This window comes from Cardiocondyla obscurior, linkage group LG07, assembly GCF_019399895.1.
Source record: "Cardiocondyla obscurior isolate alpha-2009 linkage group LG07, Cobs3.1, whole genome shotgun sequence".
NCBI lineage: Eukaryota > Metazoa > Arthropoda > Insecta > Hymenoptera > Formicidae > Cardiocondyla > Cardiocondyla obscurior.
Genome location: NC_091870.1, coordinates 3869420 through 3890362, shown reverse-complemented (window position 1 = coordinate 3890362; position 20943 = coordinate 3869420). Strand labels below are relative to the sequence as shown.

Genomic DNA, 20943 nt, shown 5'->3' with positions numbered 1-20943 from the left:
CGTCGACGGCGCGGTTCGGCGGCGCTCGGAGACGCTCGGCTAAGTCCGCGGATGGACTTAGCCGCGGAACGGCTACGCGTTGCCGTACTGTGCCGGCGTATACAATATTATAAAGTTTGGGGCGCACCGCGCCCCGGGTCCCCGCCGGACGGTGTTGTGTCCGGCGGCCGGCCGTTGTTGTGGCCGGAACGGTGCATCGCCGGGTGCACCGTTACATATATATATATTGTCACGATAATTCTTATTCTCTCCTTCCCGAGGAGGAGAGTCGTGAACAAAAAGGGACGACCGTGCACGGACGAAAAATCCGTGCACCAACGTGCCACGAGGGGTAGGGAGGGAGGAGGGGTCGCGGTACCTCGGCCGTATTCCGGCGCGGGACGGCGGAATCTCGCATGAACACGATTTTTGGGCGCCAGGCACGGGCTCTGCCGTGCCAATCTTTATCTCGGACTAGTTATCCGGTCTTCGACAATTCCTACCGAATTCGAATCGCCGCCACGCGCGGGGGCTAGCCCATTCGAACGGAGAGGGGCGGGGTATAGCGCGCGGAATTCTCGGACAAACGGGAACGACGACACAAAATAAGGCGTACGCGGACACGAACATAAACAGATGATCCGTTTATTGTGTTCAACGGAACAAACAAATATATAAAAAAAATTAACAAAAATTAAGGTAGGCGTACGAGAGCTAGATCTTCTCGCGTCGGCCCTGGATGTTGTGGTGCCGGCCACGCGCCTCCCGTACACACGGCGTGTTTTCGCGAGACGCAACGACACCCAAGAACTCACGCGTATGATCGCCCGTCGTAAACGAGACCGCGTGATTTCTTTTCCGACCTCGGCCGCTGCCGAGGGCTCTCCGTGCGGACGCGACGGACGACAACTTCACATACAATCGAATCAACCAACGCAAACGAACCGTCCCGGTAGGTCTCGCGGGGCCCAGTCACCGGCCCTTGGACGCCCGTCGGCTGCCACTCGCTAACGTTACGTCCTTGTCTCGCGACAAGGATCCACCAAAATAATCTAACGGGCCCGCGTGCCCGTTTTATGTGGCCGTTTATCGTCCAAGCCCGCGTCGGCCTCCCCGGGAGGCGAAGGGCGGTACAATACAATAATTCCGCAATGCGGGTGGACAATCTCACCGAAGAAACGCTCCCTGACTTCTCGAGACGTCCTCGCTCTCCCTCGCACTCTCGCTCTCTCTCTCGCTCTCGCTCTTGCTCTGGTCGTCCTCGCTCACTCTCGCTATCGCTCGCTGGTTCCTGCCGATCGCCCGTCAATCACGCCGGTCTACACGGAAGAGCGCGAGGACCGCGCGAATTTTCGGCACGAGGCCCGGCGTATCCCCACTCCCGCGTCTCGCGGATTTTTCCGCGCGCCACGCCGCCGATTTCCCGCGAGAGCCGCTGCCCTTACAGGGCCCTATTGGTACTAATAGGTTGGCGCGAGCTTTGGATAAACCGTTATCGCCACAATTCCCCCCCGCAGGTAGTTCTCGGCGCTTTTGTGACGGCCGCGGGGAGCTGCAACGAAGCAGCGAGAGCCGCCACGTCACAATATATATATATATATGTGCAATTTTTGATTTAAGTTGTTGGTTTCATGGAAAAATGATAGCCTTGTTATCTTACTTATTAACTAATTTATTTCTACGAGTATTAATATTATCGATACGCAAACTTAAGGTTAACAAAATATTTATTCAAGTTTTTATTACAATTGTCCTGGGGTCCTTAATTTTCTAAATTCTTGCCGTTCTATTACGTTGTTTGGCCCTATGATATGATTAATCACTACGTTGGAGCTTCTTAATGCCGCTCCCGCCTGTTCCAACGCGTGGGCCAGGTCGTGGCTCCGGTAATCATCCGGCCGGTGGATTGAAAAGTCCACTTCGGCGAACTCTCCCCCCGAGGCCCGCCGGATCTTCAGGTGCCCCCACTCCTTTTCAATCAGGGCCCGAGTGAGGATAATGTCTCGCTCCGTCCAGCCGGTGGGGGATGTTGGCCGGATCCCATGCGCTCCGCACGGGATGGCCTGCCATGGCTGCTCCTTGAATCTATTTTCAAGGCGGCAGCAATCAAACTTGGGGCGATGGATTTTTCGCCCCCAGTCTTTCAAATGGATGGTGACGTCTGTATGAGACGTCACCTCCGTGATGATTCCCCACTGCCATCGCCTCCCCTCCTTTACGGCAACTAGGGCCCCGACGTGGATGTGATCGGGCGCGAGCGTGAGCTTCGCCCCGATCTTCTTCATCTTCATTGTAAGATATTCCAGGAGCTCGTTCAACTCCTCCTGCCCGTTTTTTAATTTCACCCAAAATAATGTGGGCGACTCCACCTCCAACACTCTGGCCTCCAGAGACGACCGGGTTAGATGGTAAGTATTAATCGTAGGGATTGTAGCCTCCATTTTTAAAATTGATTCTTCTTTCTTCTTATTCTAAAAACAAGTAGGTTTTAGTAAATGGTAAAATAATAAAAGAAATAATTGATGCCAAATTTGTTGCAAGTAATAAAAAGAAAAACGTTGCATGTACGGAAATACATGAGGAGAAAAATATAATAACTGAAATTTTAATGTTTTAACTCCAGAGAATAAGTTGCATTTTCTCGGGCAGGTAAGAGTGGATAGCGTCGTTCCGTGTCTGCTTCGTGATTTGTTTCAGATTCCTCAACAGGATATAAATCATTATGTATTTGTTTCAAATTCTCTTGTTCAGGCATTACTGGTGCACTAGGTTTCTCATATCTTGGTCTCTTTTCTCCCAGATGTAGTAAGAGTTGAGTTAATGAATCCCAGATGGCTCCAATTAAAAATAGTGACCATCCGTATACTGTATGTAACGCATAGCCATGAACAAGAGTATCGAGTTGTAACGCGGTAATTTTATCGGTGGAAAGCTCGCCGGGAACCGGGGTACGAGTAAGAAGTGAGACGTGATCAAACGTGAAAAAGACGTAAACTATACTTTATTATAGACTTAAAGAATAAATGGTAATACAAAATAAACCTGTAATACAAAGTAAAGATAATGCTAAAGTTACGCAGAAAACAAACGAAAATACTCTAGTCGCTCAGTGGAACGGTATACGACCAGCCTCTATTACGGTAAGTGCCGAAATGACGGATCGATCGGCGCTACGTTCCGTGGGTGACGGTACACGGTCGTGAGCCGGCTGCGCGTGGTCCAAGATGGGCCCCGTGTTCGGGGGAATTACGCGGTCGTGAGGCGGCGGCGCAGCGTGTGGTGCAAGCCCTCCGGGTCGTATCGTCCAAGCGAAACGGGGTGATCGCGGATCGGCGACGTGGTGTATAAGAAGTTCTCCGAGTCGTGTCGTTCGGACAGGAATACGCGGTCGCGAATCGGCGGTACGATGTACAAGATAGGCCGTTCAGGCCGTGACGGTCGGACAGGTTTCGCGGTCGTGAGTCGGCGGTGCCGGTTACAGGGTAGGCCGTTCGGGCCGTGGCGGTCGTACAATCTCCGCGATCGCGAGTCCGCGGCGCAAAGTCCAGGGTGGACCGTTCGGACAGTGGCGAAGGAGGTCCGAGAGTGTCCGGACGAAGGAAGGCTCGGGAGCGCCCGAGTCCGGGAGGTAGCGGTATCGAAGGCCAGGTGAGCCCGGTCGAGGGCAGGCTCGGGAGCGCCCGAGTCCTGGAGGCAGCGGTATCGAAGGCCGGGTGAGCCCGGTCGAGGACAGGCTTGGGAGCGCCCGAGTCCTGGAGGCAGCGGTATCAAAGGCCGGGTGAGCCCGGTCGAAGACAGGCTCGGGAGCGCCCGAGTCCTGGAGGTAGCGGTATCGAGGGCCGGGTGAGCCCGGTTGAGGAAGGTTTGGGAGCGCCCAAGACCTGGAGGGTCGGATGCTGGAGTGCTCTCCAGCGAGGAAAAGGTGCCTCGTCTGCGTTCGAGGCAGCTTATATACCCGTGGGCCCGAGAGTGGGGGACCTCCCACTTCCGAGCGGTCGGTGGCGGTGCGCGGTGTGGGCGGTTTGGCGGCCCATGTTACGCGTTACGGTGATCCGCGCTACGCGCCGCGGGCGGCTGGTCGGCCCGCGTGACTTTATTCTCTGGTCGGGACCGCGCAATAACTCGGGCGAAACGATGGTGGTCGCGGCGCGGGGTCTACATGGTTTTTAATTCGGGGCCTAGGGCCACACAATTTCATAAAATATATCTTAAAACTTCATTCTTATCTCTAACCTATTTCTACTTTTATAATCTTCTTTCTTCTTACAGCCGTTTCCTGAAAGTAAAACTTATATCCTAAGCCTTTTTTTTTTTCGCTTCTATTTTATTACCTACGCATCGAGAGAGAGAGAGATCACACATCCATTCATTCTTTACATTATTTCGCCTTAATTCTACCTTAAATTTTATCTTTGGACCCCCGCTTCCGACGCTTTTTTCTTTCATACTTTCATTTACTCCTATTTTTTTCCCTTGTTCTTTCCAAATTTTCCAACCAATCAATCCCCCTTCCTTCCCCTCCCAAAATTTCCTCTACCATCTTCTCCCAACTATTCTCGTTTCCCCAATCTATGCATTCCTCCCATATATGTTCTCACGTTTCTTCCTTCTCCATACATATTCTACATTTTCTTTTCTCCTCCCCTTCCCAATATTTATTACCCCTCATTTTTTCCCCTAATCTGAATTTTGCCATTCTTCGCCATTTTTCTTCTTTCCATCCCAATTTCAAATATCCTGGAATCCCTTCCTCTTTTACTTTTTTATAGTACTTATTGAATTTTGACCCTCTTATTTTTTCACATCTTTCCTTTCTTTGCCATTCTTTATCTTTTTCCACTAACAAATCCCCCCTTAATTCCCCTCTTTCTTTTAGATCTTCCACATCTTTTCCAGACCACCCAAATTTTTCAAAAAATTCCTCTCTTTTCTTTTCCCATTTTCCTTTGCCTCCTCCCTCCCTTGCTCTTTCCTTCATTTCTTCCCAACACCATTTTGCTAAGTCTCCTCCTTTCCCTTCTTCTAGCCGATTTTCATATTTCCATGCTCTCATCCCTGCTCTTCCTTTCAATTTGTCCCTCTGTAATTCTTCTCTCACCATGTATTCTGGTACATATCTTCTTACTCCTAGTACTCATCTCAAGTATTTTTCCTGTAATATTTCTACTTCTTCTCTTTCTTTCCATCCCCATATTTCCACGCCATAATTAATAACCGACCATACCAATTTATCAAATAGCCATATTCTTTTACTCCAATCTTTTCCGAATTTTCTTTTACCCATACCCTAAATCTGCCCCATAATTTTTGCCGCTCTTTTTACTCTGTCTTTTACGTGCTCCTTCTGCTCTCCATTTCTCATGATTATATATCCCAAATACTTGAAACTTTTTACTTCCTCTATTTCTTCCCCTTTCCAGACCCATTTAACTTTCTACCATCTCCCTCCACCTTTTCTACATCTCATTATCTTCGTTTTTTTTACATTTACTTCCAGCCCTTTCTCCTTTACATATTCTTCCATATTTTTAATCATCTTTTTCATCCCTGCCTCATTTTCTGCCAATAGTGCAATGTCATCCGCGTACGCCAGCGAGTAAACTCTCTTGTCTTTTATTCTTATACCCCCCCATCCTCCTTTTTCTAATTCTTCATCTATGTCTGCCAACAAGAGTGTGAACAGGCTAGGACTAAGCGGACAATCTTGTCTTACTCCCTTTGTTGTCCAGAAACTTTTCCCTTCTTTATCCTTCACTTTAACTTTATTCACCGTTTCCTCTAATATTTCTTTACACCTTCTTATCAATCCCTCCCTTACTCCTCTTTTCTTCAGTGCTTCCACCAATTTTCTCCTATCCACTGAGTCAAAAGCCGCTCTCATATCAATGAATGCTATCACCATTTTCCCTTCCTTTTCCTCTATCTTCTTGTTTATCATATAATTTAACACATATATCTGATCCACTGTTCCCATGTCTCTTCTAAAACCGGCCTGACTCTGTGGTAGTATTCCTTTCTCTTCTATGTCCTTCCTTAATCTTTCTGCTAACACAGATGCGTACACCTTGTACGCTGTCTGCGTCAGTGTTATTCCTCTATACTCTTCTACTTTTTCCCCCTTTCCTTTTTTTAACACCGGGACCACTACTCCTTCTCTCCATTCCTCCGGCATCCCCTCCCCCCTCCATACCTTCTTACACATTTCTCATAACTTCTTTTTTACGTCTCCCTCTCCCCATTTCCAGATCTCATTTTCAATTCCGTCACTCCCTGCTGCTTTTCCTTTTTTCAATTTTCTTATTATTTTCTCAAATTCTTCTCTATCTATGTCTTCTTCCACATCCTCTTCTCTCTCTTTACCCAAACTCCCAATTCCCTTCTAACTCTTCATTCCACTCCACCTAGAATCTCTCTGAAATATTTATCCCATTCTTCAATCTTTATTTTTTCTTTTATTTCCTTTTTTTTCCTTCCTTTGTTTACTATTTTCCACACTTCTTCCTTTGTTCTAATTTTATCTATCTCTTTCTCCCATCTCACCTTTTCTTGCAATTTTTTCTCCTTACACAGCTTCTTGTATTCTTCTTTCATCTTTTTATAGTTTTCCCCGTTCCCTTCTCCCTTTCTCCATTTTTGCAATTCTTTCTTCACTTCATATTTCTTTCTTTTACATTCCTCATCCCACCATCTTTCTTTGGATTTTTCCCCCACCTCTTTTTCCCTTTCTTTTCTTACTAATTTCTTTATTTTTTCCAAGTCGTTACTAAAGTCTTTCCAATTTTCCTCTCTTTTGTCTTCCCTTTCCCTTCTTTCTTCATACTTTTCCCTGAATATCTTCCTCTTCTCCTCATTCCATTCTAACCTCGTACTCTTTTTTTTTTCCATATTTACAGCTTTTTCTCTTTCCTGCTTCCCCTTTTATCGTCACTATTAACGGCAAGTGGTCTGAATCCACTTCCTTCCTCACCTTCATTTCTATTATTTCTCTTTTTGTTTCCACATTACTAACCACATAGTCTATTACTGTTTTCCCTCTTCCCCCCACGTATGTCCACTCTCCCACTTCATCTCCTTTTGTACATCTATTGATTATACCCCATCCCGCTTCTTCCAGCGCTTTACAAAACTTTCTACCTTCCCCAGTAATTTTTTTATCCTTTGTTTTCCTATTCCTTTCTTCCTCGTCTTCTTCCTCCTTTCCATCATCCCACAATCCTCCTTCATCTCCCGTTCTCACGTTAAAGTCCCCCCCAATCAAATATCTCATTCCTTCTTCTTTTTCATCCATCCAGTTTATCATATTTTCTATCATATCTTCTATCTTCTCATTTACATATACCCCAGCTATTTTCCACCAAACTCCTCCACATCTTATCTTTATTCCTATCATTCCTTTTTTGTCTTCCAAATCTATTTCTCTTTCTCCTTCCAATTCCTCCTTCCATCCCATCAGCAATCCCCCCATGGCCCTCCCTTTCTTATTTTTCTTTTCTGCCCCCTTGTTTAACCATTTGTAACCCTTTGGCAATCTATATCTTATTTCCTTCCACCTTTTTTCCTCCAACCATGTTTCACACATATAAATCACATCCCACTTCTCCATGCCTTTCCAAAAATCATCATCTTTGTTTTATACTCCTGCCACATTCCAAAACACTATTTTCATTTTCCAATTTCTGTCTTTGCCTTTTTCCTTCCTTTCTCCTTCTTCTTTCCCTCTTTTTCTTTATCCCCTTCTCCTTTCCCTTGCGTATTTTTTTCCTTATCCTTTTCATTTCCTCCTTCCTCACTTATTGTCCTTTTTTTTCCCATTCCTGTTCTTCTCTTCCTCCGCCTCTTTTTAAAAACTTGCATTCATTTTATCCACAGTCACTCGCTTCCTTTTATTTCCCTCTGTTTCAAACGTCTTTGCTCCTTCCCACTTTCTCAATTCCTCCTTCAGATCGTTCCATAGCCACATTTCCTTGTTTACCCATATCTTTTTATATCCGATCTTTACCTGATTTCCTTCTCCTTTTAATCTTTCCGCTTCTTTCTTTATATTCCATTCCACTTTCCTTTCATATTCCGTCAAATCGTTTCCTATCCATTCCGTCCTATCCTTCAGTTTTCCTTTACCTTTTAATATTTCCAATTTATCTTTAAAGTTTTCCATTTTTACCCATACCATACCGAAACCTCCTTTATTCACTCCTCCTATCTTATTTACATCTTCTATTTTTGCTTTTACGCCTATTGCTTCAAAAATCTCTTCCACTTGTTCCTTCAGCGCCTTTTTATCTTCATTTTTTATTTTTATACCTCTTATTATCAAATTATTCTTTCTCCATTCTTTCTTTTCCCTTTCTTTTCCCATTTCTAACATTCTTGTTCTTTCTTCCAGGCTTAATACTTTTTCACATAATTCTGCTGGCATTTCCGCTTTACCTCCCTCATATTTTTTTTCCTTAATTCTTTTTTCCATTTCATCTATTATTTTCTCTAATTCTATCTTTTCTCTTTTTCATATCACTTTTAGGTCTTCTATTTCTTTCCTTATCTGCACCTCTTCCATCTGTGCTTGGATCCTAGCGAATCCACTTCTCATTTCTTTTATTACCTCCTCAAAACCTTCCTTACTTACTCCTCCTTCACCACTTCCTCTGTCGTTTTCACCGGCGACCTATATACTTTCACGCTTTTTCTAAATCCTTCCAATCCTTCTATTTCACCTCTCTCCTCCTGTCTTTCCTTCCTTTTTTCTCCTTGTTTCCATGCTTCCATTATTGGTAAGCTATTAGACCTTTCCCTCCTCAATATTTCTACTTTTGCCGGCCTTCCCATTTTCTTCTTCGTTTTTTCTTCCCCTTTTTCCTTTTTTCCCAACTCCATATTTTCCTTCATCTGATCACTCATTTTCCCTCAGCTGTTCTACACCTCTTTCCTTTGTCATTATTTCCTTTTACTTTCCCCTTCGCCTCCTTACCTTCTTTCTTTCCTTTGTCTTACTCTCGGTTTTTTCCCTGTCACCGCCAACCTAACCTTCAAACAACTCCGCCTTGTACTTTCTTAGATTTCTCCCTTTATTCTCACCTCCACCCTTTCCCTTTACTTGCCCTCCTTAAAAAACCTCCCCCTTTACCGCCGCACACCACCCTTTGCTTCTAAATTCTTTTTAACACCCAAAAACCTTTTTCCTCAGTCACACTCTCATACACACAACCGCACGCTCTGCTGTCGGAAACGAAAGTCTCTACATCAGTACTATATACTGCTTAAATCAGTACATAATAATTACTATAAGGGAATAGAAATAACTAGTTAGAATTTATAAGTACTGGCACACATTACATATATATGTGGCGGCCGAGATGACAACCCGGAAAATTGACACTCGGCGCGCCACGACAGATGCAGCCCGGCATACGTGAACGTATGCCGGAAGGCCCGGAAGCTCGGTGAGGGAAAAGCTCCGGGCCCGACTGATAACAGCCGCGGCCGCCAGGCGTCGCGAAAGACGAAGAGCTTTTGCAAGAGTCAGATGCGATAAGGACCGCTATATAAGCGGCACCGATGGAGCTTGCGATATCGCCTTATCCGATAAGGAGATCGCCTTTTGAATACGGTCGATAGTGCTCGAATAGACGCACACTTCACAGTATAAAAAGTAGTGCTCAGCCGACGCACATCGAACTGAGAGACGAGGCAGTATTCGTTGCCACGAAGCAGATCATAGACGCATGCCGTTACCACCAACGACGAAGAGTCAGAGTCCGGAGACAGGGACTCCGCAGAAGCGGACTCGGAGAAGCCGCCGCAAGAAGAGGGCCACACTGACGCCAGAGATCGTGCCTGACAGTCCTCCGTCACCACCGGTCGAGGAAGCAAGAACACCAAAGATAGTATCGATTGAGGTCTTTCCGCCGCAGCAGCCGCTGGTAGGGATATTACGGCCTCCAGGACTCAAGAAGCCGCCACGTCACACGCACTTCCAATTCCTGGAGTGGAAGCCTCCTCTAGCCAACTTCACGCCTCCACGACTAACGAGGCCACCAAGGATATACCTCGCACCGGGTGACATACGCGTTTGGCGTTACACCAGTCCCCGGTGGAATCAAGTGAATCCGCGGCTCTCGCCTATCCCACCAACACCACCGGTGCGGATAGAGCGAGGTGTACAGTGTGGGCCAAGCACCACAGAGAGGGCTATACAGCACGCCCCTGTGGTCACGGATAGTGGAGTCCAGTGCGATCCCTGGGCTACCACCTCATCCTCCGAAGCCGAGCCTCCGATACTGCCCGGCGATGATAAGTGGGGGCCCATAAAGGTAACGCTCACCGCCCCACACATTTCCTACCGCGAAAGGCGGTTGTAAAACGTTGTAAAGCGTTCTTTTGTAAAAGCACCAGTGGGTGCGATTTAAACGATATCAAACACAATGTACATAAACTTGTAAATATACTTGTATATATATATCTAGAAAGAAGGCGTTCATCTATAAACCAGCGTTCTATCCTATCAACGAACTAAAAATACCTAAATATATATATATATATATATATATCAAAATAAAAAACGAGAGGATGGTCAGAGTGCCGTTCATATCTTGCAAATTCGCTATCTCTCCTGAGTCCTCCCAGTTCTCCAGTAACTCGACCCGCCTAGTGAGCTTCCTTTTGTCGGGGGTTGCGATATACCGCCAATAAATGGTGACTATCAAAACCTTGATTTGAGTAAGGCTCCATCCGGTTAAAGAAATTCTGAAAATCTTTAGAGTGACAACGGAGAGAGCCGAAAGAAAGAATGAGACGTGATGCCCTGGCATTTTCTCTCAATAATTCATTTTGTGCGCGAGTCGGTACGCGAAGCGTGAACACGCTCGGCACGCGTGTTTGCAGATTCCGCCCTGAGTAGAGCGTCACGCGGTACTAGGATGGTTAGAACAATGTTTCTCAATTTACTTAACACTGCAACATACTTTTATTTCTGTTTTACAAGACGATAACCACGTAACGGAAATCTTGTGAATTGACACGACGGGACTTTCGCGCGCTGCGAGCTGGTGCGTGAGCGACTGATTGACTTCTCGTCGGGTTTGATCAACCAGGCCGCTTTTGAGTCTCCCTCGCGAGCGAGCGACGATCTTCACGCGTTGAATGCATGATTCGTTTATGCTCGATCGCGAAGGGAACACCTGACGCTTTCGTGTCGAGCGACCGAAACAATTTCGGTCGCTCGAACGAACCTTCGAGCGGGCGTGCGCGCACATACCGCCCACCTTGAAACATCGTTTTGAAACAAAGGAAATAAAATAAAATGAAAGAAATTGGCAAAACTGACAAGAAAACAAAATTATCGCAAACGAAAATTATGGAAAAAGATGTTGCTTAATCTTAGTAAGCAAATTAAACAACGCATTATTTAATCAATAATAACACAATTTAGAATGATAACAATACAATACGGTTATACTTAAAGTAACGCAACTTAAATTAACGCAGTACAAGAAATGTTTTAAAGAGCGCTAGTTCTTTACATTCTCGTCGACTGGTAGAGACGTGTCTGAAACGGATTTTATAGGCAAAGGACAAATTTTACCTATCGGTCGTACATAAGAAGAGGTAGCGGTCTTTATTGTAGCGACACGAACTAGTCCGTCTGATCCCGGATGAATCTGAACAACGCGACCCATCTCCCATTTGCAAGATGGAAGCAAAGGGTTGCGAAGGAAAACGAGTTGTCCCAATTCGATCGGTTTAGATGGCTTGCGCCACTTGGCACGTTGCTGCAGGGTGTTTAAGTAGTCCGTGTACCACAGACGCCAAAAACGTTCGGTGCATTGCCGGATCATTTGCCAACGAGAAAGCCGGTTTTCTTTTAGATTAAATAGAGAGGGTTCTGGAGGCACCGTGAGCGGAGCTCCAATGAGAAAATGACCGGGGGTAAGATATTGAAAATCTTCAAATGAGTCGGACATAGGAGCGATAGGACGCGAATTCAGACACGTCTCCACTTGACATAAAAGAGTAGAAAACTCTTCCAAAGAAAGCGTATGGGATCCCACGACTCGACGGAGATGATGCTTCACGGATCGCACGCCGGCCTCCCAAATCCCTCCAAAATGAGGAGCCGCGGGGGGGATGAAATGCCATGAAATTCTGTCACTGGCGGTTTTGTTAATAAAATTAGAATCGCGTAAAGCCGCACGGTACGCGGCAGTCATTTCCTTATCGGCCCCGGTAAAATTTGTGCCATTATCCGAAAAAATGGACTGCGGCAAACCGCGCCGAGCGGAAAAGCGCGTAAAAGCGGCGATAAAGGCAGAAGTACTATAATCTCCGACGAGTTCTAAATGCACCGCGCGGGTTGATAGACAAACGAATAAAGCGATATAAGCCTTTCTTGATTTGATTCCGCGCCCGGATGACGTAGTAACGCGAAAAGGACCGGCATAATCAAGGCCGCACCACGAAAAGGCGCGCGGCGGAGGAGTTACGCGTTCCATTGGCAAATTACCCATGAGTTGAGTGGCTACAGCGGATCTCTCTCTCACGCATACGATACACCGGTGAATTTCAGATTTTACTATACTGCGTGCGCGTAAGATCCAAAATTGTTGGCGGAGGGAACGTAAAGTTAGTTGCAGCCCCCCGTGCAACGACCGCAGATGAAATTGTTGCACGATTAGGCACACGAGGGGGTGCGCGGCAAGGAGAATCGGGTGCCGACTCTCAAACGGGAGTGGGGAATGACGCAGACGTCCACCGACGCGCAACAATTGATGTTGATCTAGGAACGGATTAAACGAGGATAACGGACTTTTAATTGACACCGGATTTTGATTTTTTAACGAGAAAATTTCCGCGGAAAAAATGTCTTGTTGGATGGCACGAATCCAATAATTTTGCGCTTGTTTTATCTCATCCACTGATAAAGCGAAAGGATGGATCGGAGCGGAATCCTGTTCGGTCTTTTGTCGATTACAGCGTGAAATAAAACGAAAGAGATACGCTGTAACGCGTAGTAGCTTTGCCCAGGATGAAAACCGCGTAGAAAGATCCCATTGCGGCTGAGGGATCGCAACGTGATTTGAAATCCTCTTTTTTAACTCGGGAACCTCCGGTTTCAGTTCTTGAGTATCAGCTGGCTAATCAACTGAGGGTTTTATTAGCCAGGGTGGTCCTTGCCACCACAAACCGTGTGATATTAATTCGCCGCCGAGAATACCCCGTGAAGCGCAATTTGCGGGGTTGTTGAACGTATCGATATGACGCCAGACGACGTCCGGAAGTAGATCGTGAACCTGGGAAACTCGATTAGCAACGAATACGTTCCAACGCGACGGATGAGAGCTCAACCATGTTAATGCGACGGTGGAGTCTGACCAACAGTAACACGGTACCTTAGAAAAATTAAGCGTTTCTTTGACGAACGTCATAAGGCGAGAGAGAAGAACCGCGGCCAAGAGTTTGAGACGCGGGACAGTCAAAGGCTTGATCGGGGCGACTTTAGATTTCCCGGCGAGCAGCTTAACGTAAGTCTCGCCGTCGGGGAGCGTTACGCGCATGTAAACGGACGCGGCGTAAGCTAGGGTGGACGCGTCTGCGAATCCGTGCAACTCAACGTGAGACTGCGGGACGACATTCGTCCATCGCGAAATATTAATGTCATTTAAATGCTGCAGATTTGAATAAACCGGGCTCCAACGCTCCATAAAATGAGAGGGAAGGGGGGAGTCCCAATCCGTTTTCAAACGCCATAGGCTTTGCATGAGAATTTTTGCCGCAATGGTTACGGGCGTTGCCCATCCCAACGGGTTGTACAAGCGAGCGATGACTGAAAGCACTGCTCGTTTAGACTGTGGAGATTTTGGGTCAAGAAATACACGATAACTAAAATTATCGGACGCGAGACTCCACACAATACCCAAGATTTTAACCGTTTCGTCGGTCGAAAGATCTTTGGAGCAGGCTAAACCGTGATCTTGAGGATCAATGTCCTCGAGTAACGTGGCAGAATTGCTCGCCCATTTACGGAGGGTAAATTTTCCGCAACTTAAAAGAGAGATTAGCTGATCGCGTTTCCGTTTCAGCGCCGACATGTCGTGGTCGCCAAATAATACGTCGTCGACATAGATTTGCTTGCGAAGAATCGGGACCGCGAGAGGGAACCGATGGCCGTCGTCTTCCGCTAGACGACGAAGTACTCGGAGCGCGAGATAACGGCGCGCATTTCATACCGTACGTGACCGTTCACAAATGGTATTCATCGACCGAAATAGAATCATTATCTTGCCAGAGAATACATTGGAAGTCCAGATCACGCTGGTCAATCAAAATTTGGCGAAACATCTTCGCAATGTCCGCCGTATACACGTAACGAAACGATCGCCATTGTAAAAGAATCGCAGGAAGCTCCGTTTGTAATTTTGGTCCGGCATGCAGAAAATCATTTAATGTGAATCCGTTCTCGAAACGACTCGAAGCATTGAAAACGACGCGTAGATGCGTCGTTGCACTGTCCTCGCGAATTACCGGGTGATGAGGAATGAACACGCGTCGGTTTGAACTTGACAAGGACGTAATTTTCTGCATGTGCTGGAGCTTTTCATACTCATTCATAAATTGAAAATATTCTGTGCGCAAAGACGGATTCGATTTAAAGCGACGCTGCAATTGTAAAAGGAGAGATTCCGCACGACGACGAGTTTGACCGATATTTAAAGGCAGATCCGCGTTAAACGGGAGCCGAACGACATATCGCCCATCCGGTGTCCGAGAGTGGCTCGAGCAAAAATAATCTTTGCATTGTTCTTCGCTGGGAGTTAAGACTCGAGCAGAGGGGAGGTCCTCCACTTCCCAGAATTTTCTGATCGCTCTCTCCAGTGTGGATAATGACGTACAATGATGGACAGTCAAACCAGGCAATGAATGAGCTTCCTCAATTTGCACGGATACAGGGCCGGATATCACTCATCCGAAACTAGTCATTTGAGCGATGGGTTGTCCCGCGACGCCCCGCCGTACGCCGTCCAAAAGAAATGCACTATATAAATCGGCGCCGAGGATCACGTGGATCGGAGCCGAACTGGTTGGGTCCGGATCCGCCCAAGAGATATCAGCCAAATGTGAAATCTCCTTTAGATTTGCTACGCGACGCGGCGCGTAAAGCGTCAAAGAATTCAAAATTAGAGCTGTCGTGGTGATTGACGGATTGTCACATTCAATAGGAGACACAGATATCGAAACAGCTTGACGGACTCGACCGATTCGCACACCGCCGACAGCGGAAATGTTAAGGGGTGACCGCTGGCGCTTGGCTCTCAAGAGTTGAGCCATGTTTTCGGAAATAAATGTGGCTTCCGAGCCTTGATCTAATAAAGCACGGACGACAACGCTACGGCCCGTAGGTACACTTATTTTAATGTATGCGGTAGCTAAAAGAATTTGAGGATTCGCACGCTGATTTTCAGCAGCTGTCGCCGTGTTCACATGCACGATGTCAGCGCGTGACGTCTCATCGAGTTTTGTCTGAGGCGGCGCGGAGGATGGGACGTCCGAATTTACGTGCAGCATGGAATGGTGTCTTTGTTGACACAAACGACACGTATATTGACTTGTACATGCGGAGAGCGCGTGCGAAACACTCAAGCAATTGAGGCATCGCTTCAATTTCCGGACGGTCTCCAAACGGGCTGTCGGAGCCAACGCGGAAAATTTCGAACACGCGCGTAAGAAATGTCGCGCTTTACATAACGGGCAGGTAGGCCCGGCAGCGTTTACAGATGAGGGCACAACGTTAGACGCATGGCTTACACGTGATGTAATGACCGGGCGTGCGGGTTTCGCCGCTAATCCGTCGCTACAATTTTCCAGGCCGCGTGACCGCGATTTCAAAAAGACGAACAAAACTTTATAATCGGGCGGACGCTCAAACTCGCTACTTTTTATATTCCACGCCTTTCGTGTAACGGGATCGAGTTTTAAAGTAACAAAATGAACCAAAAAATCGCTCCATAATTCCGCAGGTGTTCGATCTAAATGCTCTAATGAGGAGATTGCAAAATTAACGCGATCGTGTAAAAATTGCAGATCGGTCGCTGATTCCTTTTGCACTGCCGAAATCCCAAAAAGTGTCGCGAAATGAGTAGTAATAAGCCGCTGCTTATTATCAAAGCGTTCCATCAAGGCCGCCCACGCTAAACGAAAATTATCGGCGGTAATCGCAAGATTGGATATACAATGCAGGGCCGTGCCTTTTAACGTGGATACTAAATAATGCATTCGGGCAAAATCACCTAATGACGCATTTCGTATAACGAGAGCAGAGAATCTGTCGCGAAACGTTATCCAATCAGCGTAATTACCATCGAACGGAGGTAAATTTAATTTAGGTAAATTTGGCAACGCTAAGCCGGACGGTTCCGGGACGATACTGGTAGAATTATGCGAAAGCGATGGGCTCACGACCGGCTCCAAATCTTCCAGAAAGTCCGTCAACGCGTCTCGTGCCGCTTGATAGCTCTCCTCCGTCGCCTCGAACTCCTGGCCGCGAAAATAGTCCGACGACTGCAACTCCGTCTCCGGGGTGCTCCTCAGCAATTGCACATGAGTCTCCTGGTAGCGAGCCCATGATTCTTGAAGAGTGGCGATGCGACTTCGCACTTTGGCCGCGGTAATATTCTCTCGGCCCAGTTTTTTAAAGTTCGTGATTGTCCGTTCGATTGAACGACGCGTCACAGCTTGTTTAGTGACCAAGTCACTCATTGTTCGTATGGAATGTTGCACTGACCGCAAATTCAAAGAAATGTGCACGAAAGTCCCGGATACCGCGAGAATCCGGCTCGAAGGACCAGCTTATTGTGCGCGAGTCGGTACGCGAAGCGTGAACACGCTCGGCACGCGTGTTTGCAGATTTCGCCCTGAGTAGAGCGTCACGCGGTACTAGGATGGTTAGAACAATGTTTCTCAATTTACTTAACACTGCAACATACTTTTATTTCTGTTTTACAAGACGATAACCACGTAACGGAAATCTTTTGAATTGACACGACGGGACTTTCGCGCGCTGCGAGCTGGTGCGTGAGCGACTGATCGACTTCTCGTCGGGCTTGATCAACCAGGCCGCTTTTGAGTCTCCCTCGCGATCGAGCGACGATCTTCACGCGTTGAATGCATGATTCGTTTATGCTCGATCGCAAAGGGAACACCTGACGCTTTTGTGTCGAGCGACCGAAACAATTTCGGTCGCTCGAACGAACCTTCGAGCGGGCGTGCGCGCACACATTTATTAATTTAATTTTTAAATCAATATCTTTTTAGTGAAATTATCAAATCTTAGAACTATAAAGAAAAGTCGGACTCGCCGTAATCGGCAACTATGGAATCTGAGGAACCTTGTCTAGAGTTTTTTCGTGCAATATTTGTTCGCGGCGGCGCCAGGGGAAGTAAAATTCGACCCTCCCCATAGAAGAGGAGAGCGGTCATGGTCTTCTCAACCACCTGCTCCCCCGAATTCACCGGCTCCGGAAGAAGTTTCCCAAGATAGGGATATTACCGTGGAACCGGCCCGTTTTCCGAGTCCGACATCTGCGAATGCCCCTTCAAGCGGATCCGAGCCTGAGTCGAAGCGGTTCCGCCCTATCTCTCCCTCCTATTCTCCCGACATTTCTGTAAATTCTGCCGATCCCGTCTCGTCTCCGATACCACATCCTGGAGAACCCGAGGAGGTCGGCTTTTTTGCTGAGGACGATACCGTCTCTTGGCAAGAGCCGGACGACCCGGAACATTCCCCTTCCCCCGCTCCAAGTGTGGAGTTCCTCGGAGAGCAAGAGGAACCGAGAGTGATCGTTGATCTTCTCCTCGAGTTCTTCCGGAGGACTTGCACTCCGTGGACGGATCCTGTCCCGGAAAGGGCCTTCATCATAGGCCCTGACTATTTCGATCCTGAGGAGATCAGGAGAGAGGCCAGCAGGGCATCTCCTGATCAGAACATCCTCGTTTTCTATCCCGGGGTGGAACACCCTTTTCTTGCTCCGATTAGGTTAATTGATCGGGTCTTTCCCAGAACGACGGCCAAGATCTCAGAGATCATTGAGATTGATCTCGATTAGAATTATTTAACTGTCATCGTACCCTTTTGTACACATTTTTGTTTACCGTTTATATATATATTTTTATTCTTACATTTATGGTCGACTGTTGTTTATTATTTCATATTTGCGCTTTGTAATGTTATTCTCATAAATTGATAAAATTACCTATTTAATTTAAAAATAAAAAATAATTATTATTTTTTTTTTATTGCCTATTTTCTTTGTTTTCATTTTTTGTATTAGTTAGTTATAATAAATGTTTAATTTAAAAGTTGCAAACCCAAGTTTCTGCATTTCTTAAATAAACCTTTGAAGTCCATTTGTTGCGAAACCACCTCCGGTTCTTTTCCTGAGAACAAGAAGTAAAATTCTTTCCCTCAAAAGAACAAGAATCGCGCTAATTCAAACCTTTTGTCGCTTAAATTTATTCCTAGCGCTTTATACGCGTGGCGCTACACCGCACGCGTCACGCAGGGATCGGTAGTTGCGTCTTTCTCTCTCTCTGTCCAGACTCTTTACCCGCTCTCGAGCCATTTCCTTAACTACCGAGAAGCGGTAATCTTCCTTTAAGGAAAATAATTCCATTCCTGACGTAACAGTATCAACAAAAACTTTTTTTTGCTGATAAAGTGACTTTTTATCTTTACAAAAATTATTTTTATTTAACATTAAGTTGACGTCACGGCGAGTTTTACGTACTTCCGGTAAAGGCGCTTTTTAATTGGCGCGCAGTCTAGCGCCTACTGTAATCATTTAAAAGAAAAAAATCAAAATGGATTTTTGTAGATAATAGTACCGCGCATCGAATAAACTTAAATTTATATTATAAATATTTTTTTTACCAAAGTTATGCAACTTTAAAAGAAAACAACCAATTTTTTTCAACTTTGACCTACTGTTCAATCGACGGAGAATTAAATTAAATTTTTTGAAATTATATTCCGCTCGCTCGAGAATTCGTCTTAGATCGCGATCATTTCGGTGTTGTTTTCGCTTGTATATTATTTTTGTCGGTCTTCTTGGACCTCTTCGTGTTTATCGCTGCTTCGTTTTCTTCCTTTTCAGTCAGTCTATTCCAGTTTTATCCGGTTTTTCCTCGATCTTTCCTCGATTTTCTTGCCCCGTTTCCTCAAAACCTGGGCTACGTTCAGCGAAAGATCGAGCAGTTTCGCTCGAACTCCGATACAGTTCCTATCAAAGGCAGTTCGTCTCGTTCTCACAGTAGATCTCTAAAGCGTTTGAGACTACTCTTCTTTTTTGGTTTTTACCGCATTATCCACGATTTCAATTAAACTTGAAAATCGCGAAATTTAGCAAATTTCTTTGTATTTTTTTTATTTTATTTTTTTTTTGTTCTTTGTACTGCAAAGATTCACGTTTGCGGTATTATCGGCTCGCACATCAAGATCTCCGACGTCCGCGTCAAGATTTCCGTCGATCGGGCGACTAATTCCGTCGCTCCTGAAGATTTCCGATGCGTTAGCCGAGTCAAAGAAGATTTCCATTCGCTATTTCCAATTTTTGCAAATTAATTCACTTTGTTGTGTATTTGGCCGGGAATCTCCTTCCGATAATTTAAGCAGAAATACAAGGAAAAGGAAGAAGTAAATTCCATGTTACAAAAAATGTTTATTCTCGAAAGTCTAATTCTCGACACACAAAAACCAAGTAAATACGAATCGCCGAAGCGCGACGAAAACGAAAGTATTGAGACAAGCGATCTTGAGATTAATAAACCGATGGACTGCATGCGTTGCTATACGCTTCCGACCAAATTTTTAATTGTACTGTGAACTCGAGAGAAGCGAACTCCCTTTTTATACACTCATTCCTTCGAGAATATTCTCGGAGGCTCGAGACACATTAAAATATAATAGATATGCGAATTACCAGGAGCCTTTGTCTATTTGGCATTGAACATTAGCCTGGCGCTAAGGCCAACGACCGCGAGATCAACAATGCCGACAAAAGAAAAGAAAATACACGAAGTTAGAAAAACATAACGGCGATAAAGTCGACGAAAAAAAGTGAACCGACGAAATGATTACAGGCATTATAATTTTATATAATTTAAATTTGGGAGAATCTCGAACATAATATTAGAAGTTTCTAACAATAAGTCAAGACATAACAAAAATATACATGTTCCTACAAGTCCTGTGGTAGACACTTCACAAGTCTTACAAATAAACAAAAATAAGTAGTGTACATTTCAAATCCGACGACATGGAACAGAAACAAATTTGGCAAAAAAAATTAAATCTTGAAAAATAATGGCTACAGTTTTTAGAAAATAAAGTAAAAGATGCTGCAAGACATAAAAGGCATGAACAATCTCAAGAAAGAGCAACTGAAGACTTTGCATTAAAAAAGCAAATAATAAATTTAAAGAGAAAACAATTGGAACAAAAAAAACAGCATTAAAAAAATTAAAAAATAAAGAAAATAAACATTCCAAAATTATAGAAATAGAAAAAACCAAATGTAATTTATTTTAAAAATTATTACATTAAGCTAATGTTAAAAATAATTCTGATGAGTTTGATGAGTGATAAACATTATAAATATTTTAATATTAATAAATAATTAAAGCTACAATCAAAGTTCTTATTTTATGTTTAAAGTTTTAAAAATAAATAGCAAATAAAAATTAAAAGATAAGATCGATAAAGATAATTAAAAAAAAAAAATTTTAATTTTTACATTATGCAATTACTATGTGCGAATTTTATGTTTATTATTATTTGTACGTGTTCAAGATTTGAAGTTAGTAATTAATTATGTCACCACCGCGGGGGCAGCACCTCGTGGCTGATCACCGGCAACGGATCGATATCGATCTATCGTTCGATAATCGCCTCCGATTCTCGATGGCGTTGCCGGCTCGAGG

General features: G+C 45.2%; 2 protein-coding genes across 2 annotated transcripts; both read right to left on the bottom strand.

Annotated features, from left to right (window-relative positions):
* Positions 1-13106: 13106 nt before the first annotated feature.
* Positions 13107-14060, bottom strand: LOC139104021 (uncharacterized). The gene has a single exon (XM_070659240.1). The coding sequence runs from the start codon at positions 14058-14060 to the stop codon at positions 13107-13109; it is 954 nt and encodes a 317-aa protein (XP_070515341.1).
* Positions 14061-14211: 151 nt separating this feature from the next.
* On the bottom strand, positions 14212-16725 carry LOC139104020 (uncharacterized). Its single transcript, XM_070659239.1, has 2 exons — positions 16326-16725; positions 14212-14594 (listed from the first exon to the last, which is right to left on the bottom strand). Exons 1-2 carry the CDS (start codon positions 16723-16725, stop codon positions 14212-14214), a joined length of 783 nt encoding a protein of 260 aa, XP_070515340.1.
* Positions 16726-20943: the final 4218 nt, after the last annotated feature.

Coding starts and splice junctions, on each gene's coding strand:
- LOC139104020 (XM_070659239.1), bottom strand. CDS start 16,725: ATGAGTGACTTGGTCACTAAACAAGCTGTGACGCGTCGTTCAATCGAA. Junction 14,595..16,325: donor AAATTTACCTCCGTTCGATG/GTAATTACGCTG, acceptor CTTTGCGCACAG/AATATTTTCAATTTATGAAT.
- LOC139104021 (XM_070659240.1), bottom strand. CDS start 14,060: ATGTCGGCGCTGAAACGGAAACGCGATCAGCTAATCTCTCTTTTAAGT.